Source organism: Chlamydotis macqueenii, chromosome 16 (assembly GCF_036417535.1).
Source record: "Chlamydotis macqueenii isolate bChlMac1 chromosome 16, bChlMac1.mat, whole genome shotgun sequence".
In the NCBI taxonomy this organism is placed as follows: domain Eukaryota; kingdom Metazoa; phylum Chordata; class Aves; order Otidiformes; family Otididae; genus Chlamydotis; species Chlamydotis macqueenii.
The window spans coordinates 16,140,267-16,165,034 of record NC_141571.1 but is presented as its reverse complement, the minus strand read 5'-3'; the positions used below and the strand labels follow the sequence as shown (position 1 = coordinate 16,165,034).

The 24,768-nt window shown below is 46.5% G+C and overlaps 1 protein-coding gene across 1 annotated transcript; it reads left to right on the top strand.

The window, feature by feature from the left end:
* Positions 1 to 138: 138 nt before the first annotated feature.
* Positions 139 to 24,768, top strand: RPRD1B (regulation of nuclear pre-mRNA domain containing 1B). The gene is made up of 7 exons (XM_086760670.1): positions 139 to 465; positions 1,990 to 2,119; positions 3,200 to 3,333; positions 10,297 to 10,409; positions 12,162 to 12,288; positions 13,296 to 13,471; positions 22,284 to 24,768. The coding sequence occupies exons 1-7, from the start codon at positions 315 to 317 to the stop codon at positions 22,431 to 22,433; spliced, it is 981 nt and encodes a 326-aa protein (XP_086616796.1). The 5' UTR covers positions 139 to 314; the 3' UTR covers positions 22,434 to 24,768.

The following is a 24,768-nucleotide window of genomic DNA, read 5'->3' as shown; positions in this document are numbered from 1 at the left end:
GGGGACCGCTGTGAGAAAAGTCCCGGGCGCACGCAAGGCGCATGCGTCTCGTCTGGCGCCCTGGCGGGCCTCGGCGGTGCGGGTGCGCATGCGCTCCTCCTCGCCCGCCGGCCGCCTGCGTGCGCGCTGCGTGCCGGGCGTAGCGGTTCTGCCGTGCCCCCTCCGGCGATCCGTAGGATGCTGCCCTTCGACCCGCCGCGGCGGGGTGAGAGGTCGGGCGGCCATCTTCTGGCGGCGGCGGCTCGCTGTCGGTGAGGCGGCGTCGCGCCCTCCCCCGCGGGCGGAGCAGCCCCGGCGCGGGCCGGCCCGCCGCCATGTCCTCCTTCTCGGAGTCGGCGCTGGAGAAGAAGCTGTCGGAGCTGAGCAACTCGCAGCAGAGCGTGCAGACGCTGTCGCTGTGGCTCATCCACCACCGCAAGCACGCAGGGCCCATCGTCTCCGTCTGGCACCGGGAGCTCCGCAAAGGTACCCGCGGCGCGGCCCGGCGCGCTCCTCCGTCGGCCGCCGCCGTTCCGCTCCCCGGGCCTCCGCCGTTCCGCTCCCCGGGCCTCCGCCGTTCCGCTCCCCGGGCCTCCGGCGCCGCGGGCTCGGGGCGGAACGGGCGGTTGCGGCTCGGCCCCGGGTCCGCCCGCGGGGCCGGTTCTTCCTCCTGCCGCTCCGCAGGAGCCTGAGCCGAACGGGAGCGCCGGGCGCCCGCTGGCCGTTCCCCCGCGGCGGGGCACAAGCGCGGGTTCCGCTGCGGGCCGGGGGGCGGCGGTCGGGGCCGTGAGGGGTGGGCCGGGAGGGGGCGGCTGCGCCGCCGGCTTTGCTGGGCCGGGCAGCTCGGCTGTGGGCAGAGGTGTGCTGAGCCCGGGTGGGCTCGAGTGAAGCGTGAGGGGCTGTGCTGGCTGCTCGGCTTTTAGACTTCGCTTTTAGAGTTTGGGTTTGGATTGCTGTTTCTTGTCTGTTCCGAATCGCACTGTGGAGTTCGGAGATAAGCAGGGTAAAAGTGGCTGCACGGATCCATTAAACCCATTGGCTGTATCCTCCGGGAACGCTTCATGCTTTTTTTCCCTGCAGATCAGCGTAACTAAAGCTAACCTTCCTGAGCGCTGCTATCTTCCCAGGTTGCTTCATAACGAAGTCAGGGAGGCCGCGGGTGCCGGTGCCCCGTCCCCAGGCGCAGCTGGGAAACCGGCCAAGGCCACCGTGCTCGCCCTGGGCGGCAGCAGCGGCGGCCCCTCGGAGCGGGTGGTGCTGGTGGAGTCCGAGCTGCAGAATCTTTCGAGTGGTCGCTAGAGGCTATCAAGTAGGAATTTTTGGAAGATCTGCATCTGGCCTGCTGAGGGAATAAGTGCTTTTGTGTTCTGTCTCGTGCGTGCGTATTCGCAGCCAGTGCGCTCGGGAGAACCGCGTCTCCCACCGGTTGTGGCCGCACTAAAATTGAAACTGATGGCGTCAGGATGGGAAAAAGTTGTGGTACTTGGAAGAGATTTGGCGTTGCTTTGGCACGGCACTGTCTAGAAAAATGTTTATGTCTCTGCAATGGCTTTATCCAGCAGTTTCACTCTGTCCTGGGTTCAGTGGTTCTGTACTGAGGTTTTTTCCCTGAAGCTGATGAATGAAAAATAAGTCTGTTGTTACATTAACTTGCTGGTCGGCTAGAACAGCTCACTTTAATCGTGCGTTTAAAGTTTATTTCTTAGCAACTTTCCTCAGAGTTGATGCATCACTGTGGACAAAAAGTTTTAAGCTCATGTTCGTTTTATGAATTCACTGGGAAAATCCGAGCAGAAGTGAGGAGATCTGGAACTGTTTGACCTGAAGGCCTCGGATTTCTCTTGGATCATGGAAATATCCTGAACTTTGTTTTCAGGCTAAAAAGCTATAGGCAACTTTGAAAACCATGTTAATGATTCCAGATGAAAGAAGTGAGAAATAAATGCAAACTCCCTCTCTCTTTTTTTTTTTTTTTTTTTTTTTCTTTCCTTCTTTTTTCCCCTTTCCCAGCGAAGTCGAGTAGGAAGCTTACTTTCCTGTATTTAGCAAACGATGTCATCCAGAACAGTAAGAGGAAAGGCCCTGAATTTACCAGGGAGTTTGAGTCTGTCCTTGTGGATGCCTTTTCTCATGTTGCCAGGTATGTTGCTGTGTTATGTATTTTTTCAACTTTTCTTTCTTGAGATTTGCATTCTTGTTTTACAAAGTTGAATTCAATTGAATTTTTTTTTTGAAGTTTCAGGGGTGCTTGTACCCTCTGTCCAGTACAGACTGGGCTCTGACTGCTTTGTGGCTAGGAACAGTTTAGTGTTAGCGTTTCTCTTGGGGGAAACTTGTTTGTATGCGAGTCAGCCGCTCAGAGCTTGGCACGTTTGCTCTCTGCGTGCAGCCCCCGTGTACTTTATTTCAGTTGTCACCACAGGATCTTGGGGATGTGCTGGTGGCTAGCAGAGCTGAACAGGAGCGTGTGCTTATTAAAGCCACGTAACGAATGGCTCTTCCCCGGTGTCAGAGGCTTTGAAGGAGCTGGTATTTTGGGTCATGGGATTCTCCTCAGTTTTCTACTCTGAGCGGTTTCCTTTTGCATTGCCTGTTTTAATGCTTGTCTGATCGTTAGTCTCCTTGCTGGAGGAAGAATGGATTTTATACGTAGAAGGGAATAAGAGATACAGCTCCCATCCTATTAAAAATGTACTGTCGTTTAGTTAAGACTTTCAGTAGCGTAATTATTCCTGTTATCTCAACTGAGCAACTCTAATGTCTCCTGTGTTCAGCGGCACGCTGTTCCGGACGTCTGTCTCCCTTCCAGTGCGCTGTACGCGTACGTTCAAGTGCCTAATGATCCAAACAACCTGCTTTTAATTGGGACGTTACTGACTGAAGCAACTGTTGAAAGTTAATACTCTGAATTGTAAAACTGTCAACTTAGGAGTGGTTTATAACTCTTCCTGCAGATTCTGAACGACAGCAAGTTTCTTCCTTCAAACCTTTTCCTGCTTTTGCTTTGGGTGGGAATGTGGAGCACCTTCAGGGATCCTGGTGAAAAGGGAAAATTGGCCACAAATGTGTTTTGCACCATTTATTTCAGACAATATGAGAGAGATTCCCTCCAAACGTGCAAATACTGCAGTGGGTGCAGCTGCTAGTTTGGAAGGTGCTCTCTATAAACATCAGGAATGTTTTTCAGCTGAACTATGATTACTTTCTAATATTTGAACAGAGAAGCAGACGAGGGCTGCAAAAAGCCCTTGGAACGATTGCTTAACATCTGGCAAGAAAGGAGCGTGTACGGCAGTGAGTTCATACAGCAGCTGAAGCTGTCTATGGAGGACTCCAACAGCCCCCAAACAAAAGGTAAATGCGTATTGCTTTTGCTGCGTGCTTCGCGTTGTGTTTAAACTGGTACGTGTTGCGCTGAAAGTACTGCGAGGTGTTGAGCTCTGGGCTCCCGCGGTGGAGCTGTTACTGAGCTGGATGCGGAGATTCTTTGGGATTGTCGTGAGAGAAGCCTGATTCTTCATTAAACTCGCGGTTCCAGTTGGAAGGTGTGTTGCCTTGTGACTTGTGGCTGGCAGTAAGCTACACTTAAGGTAATTTCTGCCTCTGCTTACGCAGACAGGGTACTCCAGGGCTGCGTTTTGACGTGAAGATGAATCAGTAGGGTGCAGGGGACTGTTGTGTCCACCTTGAGTGTTAAAACTGTCCCACTCTACATCTCTGGGAGCTGGCAGCTAGGTTATTAAAATGGGTTATTCAGTATTGTTAGTGCTTCCATTCTCGTATTCATTTTTAAAATTTTGCATAGTTACTGTATGTTGTTGTGATTTTTAATAATTGAAGGCTGGAATATATGCCCAAGAGCTTGTCTGATCTCTTTTTTCCTTGTACCAGCTGGTATCATTTGGGGAAAACACTAGCTTTGCATCATTTAACGTTGTTAGAACCTCCCAGTTATTACATTATTGCATGAGGCGTGTGAGAGGCTGAGTACAAGCTTCTTGCATTGACTGTGCTTTCGTACTGCTTTGGCAGATACTTCATCATCTTCCATAGCACCTGAAAATATTTATCTGGTAGTGCTGTCATGGAAAGAGAGGAGCAGTAGGATGCCTAGCCTGCGGAAGGTGAGGGTCGTTACAAACCCAGGGTGTTCCAGCTGGGAGAGTGTTTGTCCACTTTGCAGCTGAAGGAAGTGTCGGCCTCTTCGAATTAGCTGAAATCACACTGCTGCTTTGTCAGATTTTTCTGTGCCCGCAGAGGGGTGATACTTTGTGAGAGCTGGCTTGGCCGTTTATAGAAGTGCTCATATGCCCTTCTTGGGTGGTGAAAGCGAGACGTGTCTGCTGGAGTTGTCAGCTACTGCAGAACTGGTGTGAAGACATGAGCGAAGCGTGAGCTATACAGTGAAGACTATGGCTGTGGTTTTCAGTTGTTTTTTCACGTGCTTTTTTTTGGATGAAATGACTGGATAGGTGCTTTGGCAGCTTACAGCAGAGGCCTTCCAACTTGCCCTGATTGAAGTGTGGCATTCAGAAGGTGTTGCCTTTTTTCCCCAAAGCTGGGAGACCCAGCTGATCTGACCGAAGGGACTCTCTGCTGTATCCGGACAGAGGGGGCCGCTCTGAGGGCGGGGAGAGGGCTGGAAGGCACGCGGTCTCCACATGAAATAGCTCAGATTGGGGTTTTTGTTGTCGGTGTCCAGTGCGTAAGACACCTCTTTGTCATGAAAGGACAGAATTTACATGGCTGAGTTCCTGTTGAACTGACTAACCGAGGGTTTGAAACTGTTCATTTAGGGTACTTAGATAAGTGTTTAATTTTTAATCTAAACAAAATGACACTCTGTGTCCAAGAAACACAGCTGTGATTTCCTTGGGGAACTGCTCGGTGGGATTCTCCCTTTGGCTGGTGGGATCAAGCAGTCCTACTACTGTTCCTTCTCAACTTAAAAATGTTTATGTACAGTCAAACCCTTCCTAAGTGTCTGGGAAACAGAATGAGTAAATACAGATGTCTTAAGAACTGCTATGTGCGCATCTTCACTTAGCGAGAACCAGGTTTTGGCAGGGTAATGGGAGATGCTAATGTATCTTTCATTTGAGAGAACCCTTCAGGCCTTTTTGTGAGGGTGAATTTTGCTGCCGCCTTGTCAATTAACTGTAGAAAAGAAATTTTAATTTTTAAACTAAGAGAAAAATAAATTTGAAAAACTCAGCAGAGTTCCCCTGAATTTTCTCCTTGCTTTGACTGGCTTGTTTTCAAATTAGCTTCGTAATGGTGAGAGCTAGTTTCACATGGGGTTTTCATGGATTTCTAAGATAAACTGGTGTTTGTCCAGTTTCTGGTGGGTGACTATCTGCGTTGCAGAAGGCTTTGTTGTGGTTACTCTATTTTGTTTTCAGACAGGTGAGGTGAACACAAGCGAAATGGACAATAAGAAATTACTGTGTTTTACAGATAACAACGTTTCTCATAGGAGTGGCAAACCGAGGTGCACTGCTCCTCCAAAAGCTCTCTGATTCCTGGCTTTGTGTGCACGCGAGGCAGACACAGCTGAGCCGTAGGTACTCTTAGTGTCTTTAGGTTGATGTGAGGTTGTGCTGTTAAAACAGAGTTTTGAAGCTCCTTAAGCGTATCTGGTGCTGCGATAGTGAGTACTCTTTTCTTCAGCCCCAGGTCTGGCAGCAGGCCTCTGCAGGTAGTTCTCTACGGCTTTTACGTGTTGCAGTGTCTCAAATTCCTGGGCTGGCAGGTGCTGCTTTCTGAACAGGGTGGCTCTGCTTGGCTTGCAGAGAGTCACACTTTGGGTTGTGGAACTGGCCAAAACAAAGCAGAGTCCTCTCTCAGCGAGGAAAGACATCTTTAAAGCTTCCCGGTGCGTGCCTCGGTGGTGCAGCTGAGTTCTTGTTCCGTTGGTAGCCAGGTCTTGGCTGGATGTGTAGCGGTTCGGTTCCTGCTGAGGAACAGAGTTGGTTGCACAGATGATGAGGCCTTCCCTTCAGAGAGGTGGAGGGGGAGGAGTATTGGCCCTTTCTAAGGATTATATTCTCTTGTTTTGGCTTCCTTAGTGCTGCAGCTTACTGCCAAATTTTATAATCTTTCAGGTTCCTTGAGGAAATATGCATATAGATGGAAATGAGCTTTTGAATATTGAGATCTTACTTATGTTGTTTTAACTCTAAATGTATTCGTTAAGCTTGTGTTTGCTTTCTCATTAATTTCGTTTTTATTCCAGTGTTTCTTTGTACAAGCAATAGGGAGGAGCAGAACCACCCGTTTGTCTGAGTACCTGGGAAGACTAGTTCTGTAGAGGTTTGATGTAAAATCCCTTAGGTAATACAACCTCTATGGCTGACATGTTTTCTTTTTATTGTCTTTGTAATAAGCAGTTGAAAGAAGTCCTTGAATGTGCTGTGGCGTAGGAGTGTCACCCTGTAACGCAGAACTGAACTGCTACCCTTCTGCTCTGGCTGTGTTTATATTGCAAATTCTGGCACGGGAGGTCAGACCCCGTTGAAATACGGAGAGAAACATCTGAGGGAGGGCAGCAGGGATACTTCCAAGAGTAACTGAAGTAAAGGCACCTGGGACAGGACTGGTATGATTTTGGAGCAGATCAACTCCAGTTGTGCTTGACTGGGGAGGGACTACCAACAAGTGTCTGTTGTAATGCGCACTTAAACAGTCCTGAGTAATCTGCCCCCAAAACCAAAGGGTGAGAACAGCTGGAAGGTGCAGGCGCACTGGACCGTTAGCTTTGTCTCACTTTGCTCTTCTGTGTCCTCCGGTGTTCTCTGGTGGTCTTCTGTTTTCTCTAGGAGAGCTGTCTGGTTTTTGTTGGTGGTGTATTCAGTGTTTTGTCCTCGGGCACTTTCCAAAAGTGTCTTCCAGATCAGTTTGCTTGGATCTTGGCAAGTTGCTAAAGCCCTGGTGCTTGGAACCTACAGCCTGCAGCAGGTTGGGAGCCTTATTTTTTGTTACGCTGATTGAGGGTGATAGCCCTGCCAACACATAGAACAACACTTAAATTCAGCCGGCCTGCCTTTCCAGTAAACGGTTACCTTGGAGCTGGAAACCTCTCTTGTACAGGTTTGCTGGTTATCCTGGCACCGCAGGAGCTGGTCAGTGGGATTTCCTTGCTTGCTTCCCTTATACAGAAATTTCTGCTCGTGCAGCTTGTTGTGTGACTGTATGCTTCACTGTCAGGAGAGGCACGTGATGTAACTGTGCCAAGACTGATAGATTCTCATGTGAAATAAGGATTTTTTTTTATTTTTTGAATCTGAGCCCATGTTGTTCCCTGCGGCGAAAGGCTTTGTCTGCATGGGGAGTTCCTTACCATGTGGCGTGACTGCTTCGTGAATGAGGAGATGAGTGTAACCAAGCCCTTGTAAGAGAAGATAATAATTTTATATTCTTTTGAGATTAAAAAAAAAAACGCCACAAAAACCTGTTGTTTTTAACAGAGCAAAGTTTTAAATTCCCAGTTACCCTTTTGAATGTGTGTTTGCAGCTTCCACAGCTGCTCTCTCTTTACTATGCATATGAGCCTGCAGTCAAATCGGAAAAAGCCTGTTTACCTCTAAAACCAGTTGTCAGGAGATGAGACCAAAAGGTGAACACCCTAGGTGGGGAGATCTCCCCTGTTGCCAGCTGACAGGAGAAACTCATACTTTGTCACTGAGGTCTCTGGCGCTGTAAGCTTCCTCAGGCCACTGGGGATGATTTGAAGACTGAAGAGCTGGTGGAGAAATGCCTTTGCAAGGCTCTCTGGACGCTCGAGCAGCAATACAGCAACCTGGAGCTTCACTGCGAAGCTGTTATGCCAGCAATTGTCTGTCATTTTGGAGAAACAAAGTGCTTTGCTCTTTGAAGGCTTTTAGGAAGTAGTTCAATTTCTGAGCTCTGAAGAAGACCCCAGCAAAGCAGCAAAGCTGACTTTAGCTCTAGGAGCGGCTCCTCTATCTTCTTTATGTCCCTGTCAGGAACAGGCTCTTGATTTTCCTGGAAGAAGCTGTCGCGTTCTACAAGGATATCTAAGGTGTGTGTTGCATACCACTGCTGAATTCTGATCAGTGTTAGATGCTCTTAATGCTTGCTTTCCTCTTCTGTGTTGGATTTGACAGGCTTTTTCAGAAGTGTGCGCTGCAATGGTTGAATTACTGCTGGCTAGCAGATTTTGGAAGTTACCCAGGCAGGGTGGGTTATAATTTATGGCTGGCTTCCTCCTCTTTCAGGGGTCGCTTCCCACCGTATGCTCTTCAGTTTGAAAATAAGTCTGGAGTTTGTTTTTCTAGTTTGCTGAAATTGAGATGGTGTTTCTAGGATTCCTCAATGAGGTCTTCTGCTGCCCCTGTTCACCGATGCCAAGGAAAAAAGTGCAGCAGTCCAATCGATGTCACGGTACTCGTGCCCAAAATGGTGCTTCAAGGCTGACTGTCTCCTTTGTCTGCTGGCCGCGTTGTCCCATCAGCTGCCGTTCCTGCGCACAGGGAGCGGCCTGTCTCCGGGTGCACCAGCTAGTGACTGGTGCTTGGGGCTGCAGAGGCTCATGCACTGACCTTCTTCAGAGTCTTTCCGATCAAACTCGCTTGGTCTTGTTCAGACAGGAAATCCAGTTCTGGATCCTCTGTCAGTCGTCAGCAAGCCCAGTGCTGTGTCTGTGGTACGCCAGTTGGCAGCACGGCAGAAATAGCTCCGCAGCAATTCGAATCCCAGTTCTTATTTTTGTTCTCCCTTCTGCGGGCACTGTGGTCACGCATTCTTCTATCGATTATCCTGTGTTTATCCTTTCTTGGTTAATTACTTTATCGTAAGTACACACAAGTGATGACTACTGATGGCACGTTGCACTGGGCTGTGCAGCTTTAGATGCTCTCTTCGGCCGTTTTGTCGTCGGTGCATCTCCTGTTCAGCCCAACTCGTGTCTTTTGCAGACCTCAGTGGACAGCAACTGTTTTTCTTGCTTATCTGGTGTCTTTCTTGCTTGGAGCCAGATTATCAAGCAGTCTGTGACATCAGTTGCATGCATACAATGCTTAGACTGTACCTTTTTCTAGCCTAGGTAGCTTTGCTCTAGCATACATTAAAAATTCATTTGCGTTAGGGTAGCTGTGTTCTGTGCTTCCTCGCCTTCCATTGAGTAAATCTGTTCTCTAACAGAGACGCGTTTCTGCCTCACAAAGGGCGTTCAGCTTCCCCCCCCGCCAAGAACAGGGTGTACAGCGCCTCTGCCTTTCTCTCCGTTCACGTGAAGGGTTTTTCAGACATGTCCCCCCTGACTAGGCAGGCAAAACTCTGCATTTAAGAACAGACCTTTCTGTTTGCTTCCTCGTTAGAGCTAGGCAGGCTGATTCCATCTTAAATCAAGAGTGATCTTGGGTTTTCTTGTGAATCAAAGTGTATACAGACTCTTGAACTCCGTGATTACCTTGGCAAGACTTGATTCCGTTGAAGAGATTTCTCAACACTTGCCTATAGCTTTCTCGCAAGTTACCCTGACTCTTACGAATTTGGGTGGCAAGTCTTCTACTGTCTTCTTCTGAAGGCTCTGTAACTGGATCAAAAGCTGCATTAAGACTCCTGGCTCGTTAAATAACCTGTCTCTTCCCTTTCAAACTAAGGTCAGTTCAACCACCACGGTCTCTTGCTTTACGAAATCCTGATTTCTGAAGGGTTACAGGTTACCTGCTTGGAGATCGAGTCATGCTCTGCCCATTGCTGCTGTTGCTGTCACATCTTAGAGTTTTAGTTGCACAGAGCTGTCCTGAAGTCTTTATTTTGATGGACAGGTGGAAGGTTGAATAACCAGCAGTGTAGCTGATTGTGGAACCACGGTGAGCATATACTTGGTGCAAAAAGATAACTTAAAGTAAGAGAACTTAAGATTCTCCTGTGCATACATATCCTGGCATCAGTGCTTCATTTCTACTGCTGGAAGTCCTCGCCTGTGCACATGGGGTTACCCAGAGAGTCTGAGCAGGGTTGAAGAGCGAACATTTACTGACAAATCGGAGGTTTGCTTCTCTCCTCCTTCCAGCGTGTGAGCACACCTGTGTATACAGTGCACCCTGCAGATGTGGAGACTGTATCCTCATACCTGCCTGTACAGAGATGCGGGGGTGGGCAGAATCAACCTTTTGTTGCTGTTTTGCGTTTGAATGTTTGGAATATGGTGCCAACATTAGAGTCCAGCTGTGGCCATGCTTCTCTTTAAAGAGCTTAATCATGCGAGCACCCGGTGTGGTTTGTTTGAAGTAGGGACAGTTAAGGTGGGCAGAACTGGCACCAAAATGAGTTGCTTGTGTGTGTCTTTAGTTGCAGAGGAGAAGAAGTCTTTAAAGCGGACTTTTCAGCAAATTCAAGAGGAGGAAGATGATGATTACCCTGGGAGCTACTCACCCCAAGACCCTAGTGCTGGGCCGCTGCTGGTAACGTGGGATGGGGTTGAGTGGGCCTGGTTCCAAAAGCCACCTCCTGTGGCACAGCCACGAGGTGGAGCTGCCAGCAGTAAAATGCTGCTAATGGAGGAAGTCATTTGGGGGCCAAGAAGTCCATGGGAAATGGAAGAGCATCTTTTTTCACATTGAAATATTGTGCTGCTTCCAAGTGATTTTGCGTACTCTAAACCAAGGTCTGAGTAGTACTGCCAGTAAAGAACCTCAAAGCACTGCTAGAAGAAGAGACCGTATTTAACATTATTTCTAAGATAGTGTGTAATCTCTCAAATCCAAAGTTGTGACACACTTAGTTATTTATTTGTAGGACATCCCTTTCCGTGTGTCTATTAAAAAGCTCAGCCTTTGATAGGTGTGCATGGCGTCGGTTAGGAAAACCTCTTCTGAAGGCTTTGTTTTGGGGCTGACACAGTAGCGGTGTGGAAGTAGAAGGAGTGAAGTAGAGGATCATTCTGACCATTTAAGGCTACAGACTGAACATATGTTACACCGTTGTCTATTCGGAGACGATTTAAAAAATACACCATCCATCTGGTAGAGTGTAAACATTGAAAAATAAACTAACTAACAGTTGTCAAGGAAATGAGTGCGACTTTTTGTTGGTTTTGCCTCCAGATGCCTTGCAGCTTATGGTTTCTTTTGATAGAGCGTTATGTTTGTTACTGTTGGAAATCGGCAGCAGTTTGCAGAGAAGTAGTAAATATTAGGTAATGGACTTCTTTATTTTTCACGTTAAAAAAAAATATTTATTCAAAATTTTTCAATGTTTTTATTATTTTTCAAAATATTGCAATGCAGTTTAAACATTGGCGGTGATGTTTACAGGACTAGTGTTCCAGTTTCAAAACCCTCCCATTAAAACAATAATATTTTTAAAACAAAGAAGCAACAGTTTTTTTTCTTCCTATTCAGGGAGTCTTTCTCTTTTTTTTAGTTTACGTTTTTTTTTTTTTTTTTTTTTTGAGCAGGGAGGAAATATGGTGTGTTGGGGGGGTCCTCTTAAGGCTGTCCTCCTCCACACCCTTTTTAAGCTAGGATACATTTTGAGAGTATTCCGTTCCACTGACGTACTTTTCCTCAGCATTTCCTCACTAAAACCAGCTGCGAGATGAAGGTGAGGGGGTACGAGGGAGTCTGGTTTAATTGCAGATTGCAGCGTGCAGGTAACCAGTTACGAAATTCTGACCCTTACAGCGGTGGAAGCCTGGCACAGTTTTGTGTGGACTAATACGGGTTTGGTTTTGATTCGGTGGGGAGTTTTTGGGGGGTTTGTTTGTTTGTTTGTTTCCCCTATGTCAGAATGCACCTTTGGAGTAGAACCAATAGAACAAAGGGGCAAGTACGCTCCTGCCAGCCTAAGAGAAGGCGTCAGGGGTGCTCAGCTAGAGAGTCCCAGTTTGATGCAACACAGAGGGCTGGTGGCTGTTTCTCAAACTGGTATGGTCATGCACTTTACTGTTAAATGACAACTTCTCTTAATCGTCATGAGAAGTCTTCTGCCGTGGAGCCTTGAAAAATATGATCCTACTGTATTTCTGCACCCTGGGATATTGTAAACTTAGTGAATACTCGCTGTGTTAGGAAGCAACAGTTTAAAAATTACGTAAAGAAAATATTCAAAAAACGATTGCTTTCAAAGGGAGGTGACCTCAGTGCAGTGGCCAGGCATCCAGAGGAGGTGGCAGGAAGTGACCTGGTTTTAATGTTAGCTAACTTGTCTTATAGACTGAGGATTTGATCAAAGCCCTGCAAGACCTGGAAAATGCAGCATCAGGAGATGCAACGGTGCGGCAAAAAATTGCCTCCCTGCCTCAGGAGGTTCAAGATGTTTCCTTACTGGAGAAAATTACAGGTATGAAACTGGAAGATGAATGAACATTGGTTCAAAGAATAACTTAGAAATCAAAGGAGTTTGTGCTTTAAATAATCACAGTGCATGGTGGAATGGATTCCTGCTTTTATGTCCTTGTTTTGTAGCTTTTGTGTAATTAATAGATAGCAATCCTGTGAAGTGAAATTGAAGATGACACTTACGTTGCTTCTTCCATTTTTTTTTTTTGCTTGACCCAAGGCTTTTGTACTTGGAGAGCGTCAACAGCATTTTGCAAGAATGTAAAGGAAATAGGGCCAGAGTTCTCAGATGGATGTCTTGGATTTTGAACACCTTGACTGTTAGGTATTTTTGAGTTTTATCAGATTGTGCTGAGCATGCACATACACCTTGGTAGATCTGGGAAACTCACTACCTCCGTTAGTCTGTCAGTCTTTGTGTAAACAGACTTTCACAATTGTATTTGAAAAGTAGTATTAACAGGAGCATTTAGAGCTTGAACTGATTTGACTCTTGGTGCTGGAAGGAGTTTTAATTTAAACTTGTTATGAACTGTCACTTCTTTAGTCATGTATAATGTGCTCTTAGAGTGTCCAACTGCGAAGACTAGTGTGCGATTTGGATGTGTGCGTGTATTGACACGTTGGGAGTTATCCAGGGAGAAGAGGAATTAAAAAGTGCACACCATGTCTGAATGTGAAAACCACCTGATTTGTTTAAACGAGTTCTAAAAGTACACTCTAAATGTTTAGTTTAACCTGGTTGTAGAGGCTGACTTCATAGATTTATATCCCTGCCCAGGCACTGACATCTCTGCGAGGATAAAAATCCTGTCACGGTCTAACCACCGCTGTTTTTGGGTGGCTAGTCCTGCTTTCATAGCCCCTGCGATCAGAACTCCTGTTTTCCTGTCAAGGCAGAAGTGCATTTATGAATGAGATGGTGGCATGTGTGTGCCTGGTGAGTTGTAGCCTTTCTGTCACAGATGAAAGTTTTAAACTTTGTTTACTCAATGCTTTTGCACGTAGACAAAGAGGCAGCCGAACGTCTTTCGAAGACCGTGGACGAAGCGTGCCTGTTACTGGCGGAGTACAACGGCCGGCTGGCAGCGGAGCTGGAGGACCGGCGCCAGCTGGCGCGCATGCTGATCGAGTACACCCAGAACCAGAAGGATGTACTGACAGAGAAGGAGAAGAAGCTAGAAGTGAGTAGCGATTGCACTGGTGCTGGCGAGCTGATTGCCCCACCGAGTGCTCCCACTTGTCTCCTAATCTGTGTGTTCCTCTCAAGGGAAATTATTTTAGGTGCTACCTTTACATTTGGAGTAAAACAGGAGTAAGGATGGGTATAAAAAGTCCGTTCTGATGTTCTGTCTAGTGTGTTTTAATACATAGGGACATGGAAGGCCCAGAACTCAATACTTTTAAAAGAAAAATAGGCTACTTAACAAAGTTTCTTCGGATTTACTCTATTTTTTAATGAAATCTCAATTTCCAAAAAGTCAACCTCACTTTGCCATAATTAGCTGAGGTTTTTTATTGGTGTTTTTTTGTTGATATTTTCCTTATGGTTGGGTGCTCCTCATCTGCCCTGCCAGCCCCTTGTTGGTTAGGGAACGACACGTAAATAAGATCTTCTGGTGTCCATCCCTGACAGCCACCCTTACCTGCAGCTTCGGTGGTGGATATAAATGGGGCTGATCCCCAGGGAAGCTGGCTTGCGTTTCCCGCCGTGGCTCCCTTGAACAAGGAGGGCGGGACACTAAAATGAGACTGCGCTGGCTGGACCTGGGCACCAGCTGCGCGTCCCAGAGCGAGCGCAGAGGCTGCGGCAGCCTGCCATTACCTGGCGTGCTCTGTCTCAAAGGAGGCTCTTTGAGCGCGGCGTCCTGGGACGAGCGTGGAAGTTTAATTAATGATGGTGGTTGTGTCGCGCTGCCATCTGTTAGCCGCCCCTTGGCGGCACATTAAGGACTTCCTCCACGCTCTGGGCTGCTGGTTATGATGAACAGCTGTTGCTGGGTGGGACGTGGGCTGGTGTAGAGGACAAAAATCTTCTGGAAGGAGACTGTGCTGTAGCAGTTGCAGGCTGTTTACTGCCACGACACCTCTGACAGCTAGGCAGCATTGTTCTGAGGTGAATGTCACTTTGAGCGTTTTCTTTGTCGTGTGTGTTTATGCTGGAGTTTCTCCGTGCCTTGTGACTGTGAACGTGTTGCTTTTCCAGAGCAACATTTTTTCCAAACCAGCCAGACGAGTGCCAACGCTGCACTCAGAGTTAGTGTGGAGAGTTAGTAATTCGGTTAGCTGGTTTTACTTGAATTTCTCCAAGCATAATGTCTGTTTTATGACTGAGTCATTAAGAGGCGCATTCAGACATGGATATGAAAGGTGCCGTAAAACCAAATGCTGTTTGGCTCCTGGTTTACTTGCTGAGTACCGGTAGAAGTCTTGGGTCAGGTTTTTTTTCCTTGCTGAGAGGAGGACACCTGTCTAGCAGAAACATATATATGTGTGTGTGTGTGTGTATATATAAATGATAGACATATTGCTCTTTACTTTTTTTAAAGGCAAGAAATAGCTAGCAAAATGCTGCACAGCAATGTTTTAAAAATCCCGGAACAATCCATAAATTTGAGTCAGTTTGAGACTGAAATGAAGAAATTCACAATGACAATGTTGAATGAAAATTTCTAATGCACTAGCTGAAGTGGTGTGACGATTGTGTTGTCTCTTGTTTTAGAAAATACGGTTTTGGTAAGGAATGTTACTGGAAAATTTTAACTGTGGTAGAGGCAGAAATATAATCCTGGAAATTAAGCGGTTCACTGGCTGCGCTACTTTAATAGGAATAATCCTGCTGATGGCAACGGAACAGGTTGCTTGCCCACTGTTGAGTGTAAACAGGTTCTTTAGTACATTGGAAACTAAAGAATGATCTTATTAAATGTCTGTTTAGGTTAGCATCTTTGTCACTCTGCCAAAACACGATGGCCTGAGCGCTGCAGAAGTCTGAAATGAGTGGTAGGAAGTGTCGCTCTTTAATACTTAACACGAAGGCACAATTCGTGTTGATGTAAAATCTCAGCTCTTAGCTGAGCGATGTTGCCTGATTAAAGCATCCCATTGTTCTGGAGTTGTAGGGGGTTAATGAACAGTGGAAGATGTTGGCTGCAGATATGGCAGGCCAGATCCGCTTATCGGGTTTGTTTGGGTCTTTGATGTTCCCGCAGTACCGTTACTGATAGCCTGAGTTTGTCTTTGTAGTGCTGATAAGCATTTGAATAGAAGGATCTGAAATTCTTGTAGCAATTAAGAATGTGTTAAAAATCCAAAGCATTTACTCGGGCAAAGACCCAAATAAGAAAATAAACAATCTGATTTTACATATCTTCTCGCTGTATGCTTTGCTCTCAAGGTACTGTTTCCAGAATCTTTGGTACTATTGACTGTAATTTTTTTCTCCTGTGAAGTGAGTTTCCTGACTCAGATGAGATGGCGTTTTTCGACAGAAGGTGGATTGTTTCCTGCACTATCCTAATCCAGCCCAGGCTGCTAGGTGGGGAGAGGGGTTTCTAGTACTGGTATGACTCAGGGCGTTATTTTAAGATATGGAAAGGGCTAATTTGGAAATCACTCTGGATGTTTTTTGTATTTAATTTACTCACAAAGCAAAGTCTCTCACTATGATAGCAATGAAAGTAGCTAATCTGCAGCTTTTGTGGTCTGAAGAGCTACAGTTGTTTTCTAATCCTGTTAGTACTATCCCTCATGAAACACCGCAGATTCTCAAAACAAACACAAACTCTGTATTTATGTCTAGTGGGCTAATGCTCAGAATACCTCGCAACGCCAAAACTGACACAGAGCTCTTATCAGCTGCAGAAAAGCTGCTTGACTAAGGGACGGTATGCTGAGAAAGGAGCTTTTGGACGGTGAGTTACACCATTACACTTCAGCATTGATGCAGACTGGCATCAGTAAGGGCTGAAACAACGCAGGCCTGAGAAACACTGGTAATTTGAAGGCAGGAAGCTGGCACAGAGCCTCAAGATCAAATGTAGACAAACTCTGCTTTTAGGGTAGCAACTGAAAAAATTGAAAGTGTTAATAATTAGGATTACTTTATTAGGTGAGAGGAGATTGTGGTAATTTGATTGTAGTCTAAAAGTGCTTAGAAGGAGAAGACAGAATTCCTTTAATTCTGGCAATCACTGCAGAGCAAAATCAGGTGAACCAAAGCTGATGCTGAGCAGCCTATAACAAAGTGTGTATTTTTAATAGTAAATATTCCTTAGGTTAACGTCCTGAAAGGAACGGTGGGTTCTGTCACACAACATCTGGGCACTGAGTTTGTTGTTAAATGGAGCTTCATCTCTGTCAGAAGCTGTAGGCTTGATACTGCAGTTGGTGAGTGATCTTCCATGGCCTGGGCTGCAGCAGGGTCAGCCTAGGCCTTCAGAATAGGTGTCAGGACATAAAATCCATTTTCAGCCAGGCGTAGAAACGAGAGCTGATGTTTCTATAAGAGTGAGATACGGCGTTGTTCGTGTCTCAGGAGTGCTTAACTTCCACTGGAAGTTCTCTGATTTGCGTTATTTTTGGTCATCGCTGCCTCTGTACAATTACAGAGTACAGTCAGCTGGGAGGTTTTTTGTCCTTCAGCACCTGAGGCTGCAGAACTTCAAGGAGAACGATTGTCTTTTGAAGTCGATGTACTCTTTGTGAATGCGTGGCAGGCAAGCAGAGAAACTCCAGGGAATCAGTTTGTGTAAAACTGAAATGTAAGGGGGAAGTATCTGGGCGAGCGTTTCTGTTCGTGTACCGGGTGGCTCAGCTGAAGTCAGTTCAGGCAGGCTGGAAATGGGAAACTGTCTGGAAGCTTTATGGGTATCCAGAATAACTGCTGACAGTACAAAATGTGAAGCAAGTGGAGGGGGTTGTTTTAATCTGATGGGGAGAGGAGAAAATCTCGTGTGTGTGTACATAGAGAGGAGAGTGTACATTCAGAACTTTTGCTTTGGTTTGCAGTGATGCTGAGTTCTTCCCCGTGCCCTCCCTCTCTTCTGTCCCTCTGTTTGTGAAAGGTGACGTGAGAAACGTGCTGTAGTGTACGCGGTGTGGGTATCTAGTGCAGCCTGTATGCGTGTGTACGTCCGTGTAAAAACATACAGAACGCGGTGTATTTAGGATCCAGTTCAGGGGAATTTTCCTGATTGCAGACTGCACCTGAAAAATTGTGGCTTAGAATCCTGCTGAGGGCTGTGGGAGTTGCTCGGTGTTGGTGGGTTAGTGTTCATGGCTTGAAGGCACCTTTAATAAGGTGGGAAAGCTGCACCCGTGTGAATTTGCAAACCTCTTTGATAATGCATCTCTGAAGGATGAAGTACAATCTTGAGGTTTCTGAACTGCCCAGCCCTGTGTATTTTCTTGAAGTATGGTTTAGTTCTGTGGATTAATAAGCAATTTATTGCTGTGTTGCTTCCACTGCTTAGGTTTTGTTGCATGTCACTGCTGGCATGCCTCTGTGGCATGCTTTCCTCTCAGACAAGAATTCGTGGGTTGTGGTATGTTCATTTCAGTGGTTTAGGCAGGGAACGAGAGATGAAGTGTTAGTTTTTCAGCCAGGAAACAAAAATGTCAGTATTACGTGCATGCAAGCAGCCCGAGATAGCTATGGGAACTAGGCAATGCAGGGAGGTCTGCTCTCCGCCCTGGGCAGGGCAGGGAGGTCCTGAACGGGAGCACCCAGACAGGGAGTGTCATGCTCGTGGCAAAAAGTGCCTGACTGCACATCAGTATTTCCAGCGGTGAGCCAGTCGTGCCCGCGGGGGTGGGCCAGGAGCAAAGGTTGCCTAGTGATACATCATTTGCGCACTCCCAGTGTTAGTTGTGGGAGGGATAAGTTGCCGATGAAGCCAGGTTTCGTTGCTGTTGTACAGTGGCAGCCTGGGCCAGCTCCGAGAGAGCTTTTGAGCGTTGCAGAGGCTGGCAGATGAGGAGGCGGCATCTCCAGCAGCTGGAGAGGTGCTCTGCTGAGCTCTCTGCTGCCGAGTCTTCTGTGGGTCTACTTAAAGGTGTCCTCCCCAAAGAGGAGAGCAAGGAGATGAATTCTGGTTTCAGAGCACATTAATGTTTAACTAGATGTTTTTCAGGAGACGCGGTTGCTGTGATGACTTGCAGCGTGTTGCTGCTTGACCCAGAACAGGAATGGAAGTGGCCAGTGCAATTTCTAAGCTAAAATAAAATGAAGTCCGTGCTGTGCAGCTTGGCAAGGTGAACCAAGCGGTGCAGCAGAACGAATTTCCTGCCATGCCAATTACAGGCAGTTTTATAACGTTCAGGCAAGGCTTCTTTTAAATGAAACACTTTCAGGTTCGTTCAGTGGTGTTTAATCCTGGTTTTTCATCTGTTTCAAGGACTAAATATGTAATTCACTTGGCTGCTGTGGATGTAGGATCCTGCAGGCTGAAAAGCAGTGTTGATTAGCAAAAGCATGTGTGTGGCACAGTGCCAGTTTGTTCTGTATCATCCTGAAAGTCCTGCTTACAGTAAAGATCTCATTATTTTGCCTAAAAAAAGCAAATAGCATCCAAATACTATTAATCTTAATGAAAGCTTACTATGCAGCGAGGCAATTAGCTAGACACATGAGTACAAACTGAGAGCTCAGAAAGCAGCCGTTTCTTTTAAGTGTACTTCATATTTTTTCAGTTTTATAGAGTGGAGTGACCTTATGCAAAAAATCTGCAAGGTGCAGTTTCAAAACATGTCATGGGCTACGTGAAAAACATGATTTCCCCTAAAGCGTGCTTCCAGAGTCCTGTGTTGCAGAGTATGGCCACAGCTCGGTTTGTGGGGAAAAAACCCTGAGCCTGGAAGGAGCCGCAGCGTGCCCCTGAGTGCAGCCGCAGCGTGCCCCTGAGTGCAGCCGCAGCGTGCCCCTGAGTAGTGCAAGTGGCAGATCCAGGTGAACGTGCCGCACACCATGTGTGGAGGTAACGGGATCCAGGACACACCTCGCTGGTGGGTGTTTCTTGGATGTGGTAGGGGGAGTTCGGAATTTTCCACCTCCAGGAGCAGGTGCCCAGAGGTGAGGGCTGCCACCGGGCCCTCTTTGGCACCCCGCCCTAGAGCTTTGCCATGGTGCGGTGTGGTGTGCCTGCCAGCCGCTTCCCTGCCGTCAGCCCTCCCTGACCCAGCTTCGGTGCCCGCTCTCTTGAGTCCGTTGCCACTCTGCCACTAATGAGCACAACCTCTCACTACTAGAGCAGAGGGAAAGTGTTGAGTGTGCAGGAGAGAGTTCTCTGATGCGTGCTCTAGATCAGATCTGTCTGGCAGGTGTTCATCCCTTCTAGGAAATCTTGGTTCCTGGATTGCTCCCTTAGAACATCGTTTCCGTTCCTGAATTGAGTGCTGTTTTCCTGAGCCAGAGTTTGTAAGGGTTTTGGGGCTTCTACCCATTTATCACACTTAGAGGACTTGCCAGCTGTCTCGCTGTTCTTGATTTCTTTCTGATCTTTAGTAAGAATTATTACCGGGGAAAAAAAAATTCTGCTGATATTCACTCTTGACAGAGTTTGGCATTCTTGAGAAAGCGCTGCCCTTTCTTTCCTGGCTTGATATCGATCACTCCCTGACAGTGTCCTGAATTATGATAATTTTTTTTTTTTTTAGATCTAGTCTGCTGCAAAAAGCAGTCTCTAAATCCAGCCTCCTCCACCCCTATCTGTAAGCATGTGGAATACAATAACACAGTAGATTTTGGCTGTCTGTAGCCCGCATGTGCAGGAGCTGGTGTTCTGCTGTCTCCCTGCCTCACGTTATTCGTGACTCGCCAGCCTTGAGCAGAGCGCTCCGTTTCCCACCTCCCTCTTTCCCCGGTGTTGGCTTCCGTGTTCCCGTGGAGAAGTACGCTGGTGTTGGAGTGCAGTGCTTCAGTGCCTTCCCTCTTTAGCTGCTTATGTGCTGTGTTCATGCTTCAAACCTGAGGTCTTTTCCTGGTTTTGTTCTCGGTCTTCATAACGTGAAGACTTGAAGAAGACGTCAAACTCTTGACTTGTTTCCATTGAAGAAAACGTCAAACTCTTGACGTGTTTCCCTGTTTAAGTATTTCCCCGAATGGTATGAGTAGGGATGTGGGGTGCATTCTTATTTTGCTCCTGGTTCTTTGTCTTCCATTAAAACAAACAAACCTCGCAATCCTAAATGAATGGACCCCTTCTCCTGAGGGATTTTGTTGTTGCTGTCTCTAGGCTTGTGAATGCTACACTTGAGTTTATGAAGCTGGGAGAGCTTTGTTTGAACTGGATTTTTTCGGTATATATCCCATGTGCGTTAACAGACGTGCTTGGTTGTGATCCCTCATAGAACAGGCTGTTAAAGGACGTTCGGATTGGTGCTGGTAGGAAATCTGTGGAATATATTTATATAGCCGTTCCAGGCGCAGGGGTGTTCTGAGCGGCTGCAATCTACTGCTGCTCTCACTGTTCCAATTCAAAGCAGCGAAACACAGAGTGCAAACTCATTGCTTGTAACCCTGCAGGAACCGCTCTGCTTGGGTGCTTGGAGAAGAGCATTTCCATCACTGAGGTTAGAAAGATGGGATTAAAGTTGTGAACTCTTCAGAAAGATGCTTTGGTTACGTGTGTGCCTGGTTCTATTTGATCTTCAGAGATAAACTTCTGTTCTCTGGTAAACTGTTCTCTTTGCCAAGTAATCAAGAAATGAAGTGTGTGTTAGTGTTACAGCGGACTGCATGGCCGCCTGCTCTGTACAGTCTTTCTTAAGCTCGTTGTTTCCTGCATTCCGGAGATGCCACGGAAGATGTGCGGCAGGTAGTTGGGTGAAGGCTGGTGCGCTCCAGAAGCAAGGATCTGATACGGTGTTTTGTTACTCAAGGGACTGTCTTCTGTAACTGTTACATAAACGTTTAGGATCACGAAACTTTGAAAGTTGCATAAACATCGGTCTTACATTGAGCTTTTGTATTGGCTAACTTGGGTATGTGCTGATCTGCTCTTAAATGGCCTCTAAGCGTAGTGTAACAAGGTGCAGTTCTTTCTTTCATTTTCAGGTCAGAACTCGTCCTCTGTCTCCTCGTTATGAAATGCAGGCACTGTTACCTGGTGTCTCTTGGGTTGTGGAGGTTTCTGAGGGTGGATAGATATTTCTTACTGGGGTTTTAATGCTCAGTCCAGACCTCATTGTGGAAAAACTACTCGCAAGTTTCCCCCTCAGGGATTTTCAACGTACTGTTTTTCTGCCTGTGTAATAACGTTATGGTAATTTGAGTGTCTGTAATCTGCTTGCTGCCAGTCCAGTGTGGGGGGTGTCTCTGGTTTTCGTTTAGTGACCGTACCGATATTTCAGTGTGGCTTGCTGACGTGCCCGTCTCGTGGCACAGCTGCTGTGGTTGCTATCCTGAGTTGTCTGAGCACTCGCGGAGGAGAGCCTGTTCCACGGGCAACGCTTGGTTTTGATTTGATGCCTTGAAAGGGAAAACTGATCAATTCTGAATATTTAGATAATCCAAGCTTGGGGAAAATAAAAACAACAACAAACCAGCACTTCAGCAGCAGAGTGATGCTGATGCCTTCGGTGTACCTCAGCCTGCGGTAGAGGTGTGTCCGAGGAGTGCTGTCGGCGTTCCTGCTCTTGCCGTGGGTGGGAGTCAGTTGCCTGGGGAGGAACACAAGAATAGAGCAGCTGTGTAATGACGCTTCTCTCAAATACTCTCCCAGGCCCCAGTGGGTGCAGATCTGGGGGCATTTCACGTGGCTTCTGTGAAAGTCACACAGCTCAGAGTAGTGGTTTTGAGATGCCAAAGCCTGTGGGCTTCCCTTTCTTACCGGGCTGTGAATTTTGGGTGCAGTCATGCCAGCAGTTGCTCAGAAAACCAGGGCCTTGCCACCTTCTCCCAGAATCCCCACCTGGAAAAGAAATACTCCTAGCTTAACCAACAGCACTGTTAATTAACCCGTGCTTAATGTTCCTTCTCTTGTGTCTCTCCCTCAGGAATATAAACAGAAGCTTGCTCGGGTAACCCAGGTCCGCAAGGAGCTGAAGTCCCACATCCAGAGCCTTCCAGACCTGTCGCTGCTGCCCAATGTCACAGGAGGTCTGGCACCTCTGCCGTCTGCTGGTGACCTGTTTTCAACAGACTAGGACAAATGCTGTCCCCGAGTTTCCATTGCTACCAGCAGAAGTAAGACGACTCTGGTGTTGACTGGAAATCCAGTCTTCCGAGATCTACAGTAAGAAGGAACTTGCAGACCCTGCTTTCAGCCTCTTGGCTGCTCACGCTCGCCCTCTCTCTGTGTACACCGGCTCACGCTGAGGGGAGGAGAAAGAGCGAGTTTTGTGAGCTCTGAAGGGAGTGGGGTTAGTCCGTGATAGGCAAACCTTTCTCATATTTTTCCATACTCTTTAGTTGCTATTTGCTCTTAGCACTTGATACCCCCAGAAGTCATGAGAATCATGTACATACGTACCTGGAAAGCTTTCCGAGAAAGGTCGACCACAGAACATTTTTCGCTCTACAAGTATCGTATTATTCCTGAATAGTCTGGTCTGTTTTTGCTGGGTTTCTGAACCCGTCTCTGAGGCAGTAGGGTGGCCAGCGGGCTTTGCAGGGATGTGTGCGTGCAGGGCCTGTACCATGCCAGCGTAAGGAGACAGCATCTACTGAGCAGTGATACAGGGAAGCATTTTTCTTAAATCTGCATTAAATCCTCATTCTGTCGTGGGACTGATGTGAAGGTAGTTCCTATTTGGCGTGTACATAAATTGAAACTCACCACAGGCAATAAAAATAAGCAGCTTTTCTTTGTGAATTAGAGATAGCTTCGCAATTTACACTCTGCTGAGCAATGCAGAATTGGATATTATCTGAATGAGAATGGAAGTAAATGTTGTTCTAGCTTCCTTGGATTTATATCACATTTTTCCTCTTCATTATACGAACTGAGACGGGTACAGAAGCTTTGGCCTCACGAACAGAGGGGCTGGAACGGTGTGCTGCAGCCGGCAGTACCCCAGTGACGGGCACTGTCTGACCTGCTCTGAGGGTTGTTACAGTAACAGTGCTATTCTAGAATACTCTCCACAGCTTTAATGAAGTTATCTGATGATCAGAAGTGAAATGTGGTATAAATATTTATTTATATAGAAGATAGACCCGCATATATGCACACATCCTGTATGCACACATACCATGTCATGCCTGTAGATATTAGAAGGATGTACTTAATTTTGTGTCGCAGATTATTGTGAGGCGATTTTTATAATTGGGAAAAGACAGAACAAAGAAGGCAAACTTAAAATACTCTGAATTCCACGAGGCTGCTAGCTGATGTTTTAGCTGACACCGATGTAGTTGGTGTGTTAGGGCCGACAAGCTGGACTCCGATCACTGAGAACCATTCCAATTTGGATAACGACTCTGTTTAAATTTAGCACCTCTCACTAGAAAACTTCTTAAGTTTCTGGAAACGCTTGATCTGATAGCAGGTGGGTAACACAGAGGCTGAGGTCGGTTGAAGTGATGTGCTGTGTTTGTGCCTCCCCGTAGTCTGAAGCTGCTGTTGTCAAAGGCGTGAGGAGACCTGCAGAAGTGCAAAGCCTGTTCTGCGTCCCCAGTAATTTATTTTACAGGGTATTCAGTGCCTGCTCAGCATTCAGTTAAAACAAATAATACAGCATTTTCTGGTCATTAAGGTGTTAAGAAGCTCACGTCCTTTTCTTACTGACACTTCATTTTGTCCTTTTTTAGACTCCTTGCACCCGCACTGCCCAGCCAAGAGATGTGCTTTTTCTCTTTTGTTCAGAGGAAATTTTCCAGTGGCAGAACTGTTCTTTCCATGAATTGATTTGATTATACAGCCTTTTATGGTCCAAACATTATTTAAATAAAGCGCTGTGTTTTCTCTCTGTTTTCGCCAAAAATGAAAAACAATCCCCTCCCCAGCAAACCTCGGAAACCCAAACCGAATCGTTTCTGTCGCGTCTCAGCTCACGGAGTTGCCCTGGGGCTGCTCTCACCAATAATTGTTTTGACCATTGATTGACTGTGTATGCATTATAGGACAAAAAAGCTGTCATAAAAAAAAATTATGTAGACAAATGTGTTGACATCTCACGCTGTTGTTTTGGGCAGATTTGTGAGAGAGCTGTATGTCTCTTTTTTTTTTTAATTGAAATGTTTTGATTTTTTTTTTCCAAATATATGTGTGTGTTTTATTTTGCTTAATTTAAATGAAGTCTTGTGGTTTTTAGTTTTATTTGTTTTACTTTTTGGGCAGAGGGCATCTGGTGAACTGGGTGACATTCTCTCAAGGTTAAACAGATTTCCCCCAAGGTGTGTCTTTTTTAACAAAAGCTTAAATCTGTATATGAATTGATTTAGGAATTAATGTAGACATATAGGCTGCCGTTTGTGACAGCAGTATATTCTGAAATGTCTCATAGATATCTATTTTTGAATAAAGAGGGTGTCGTTGAA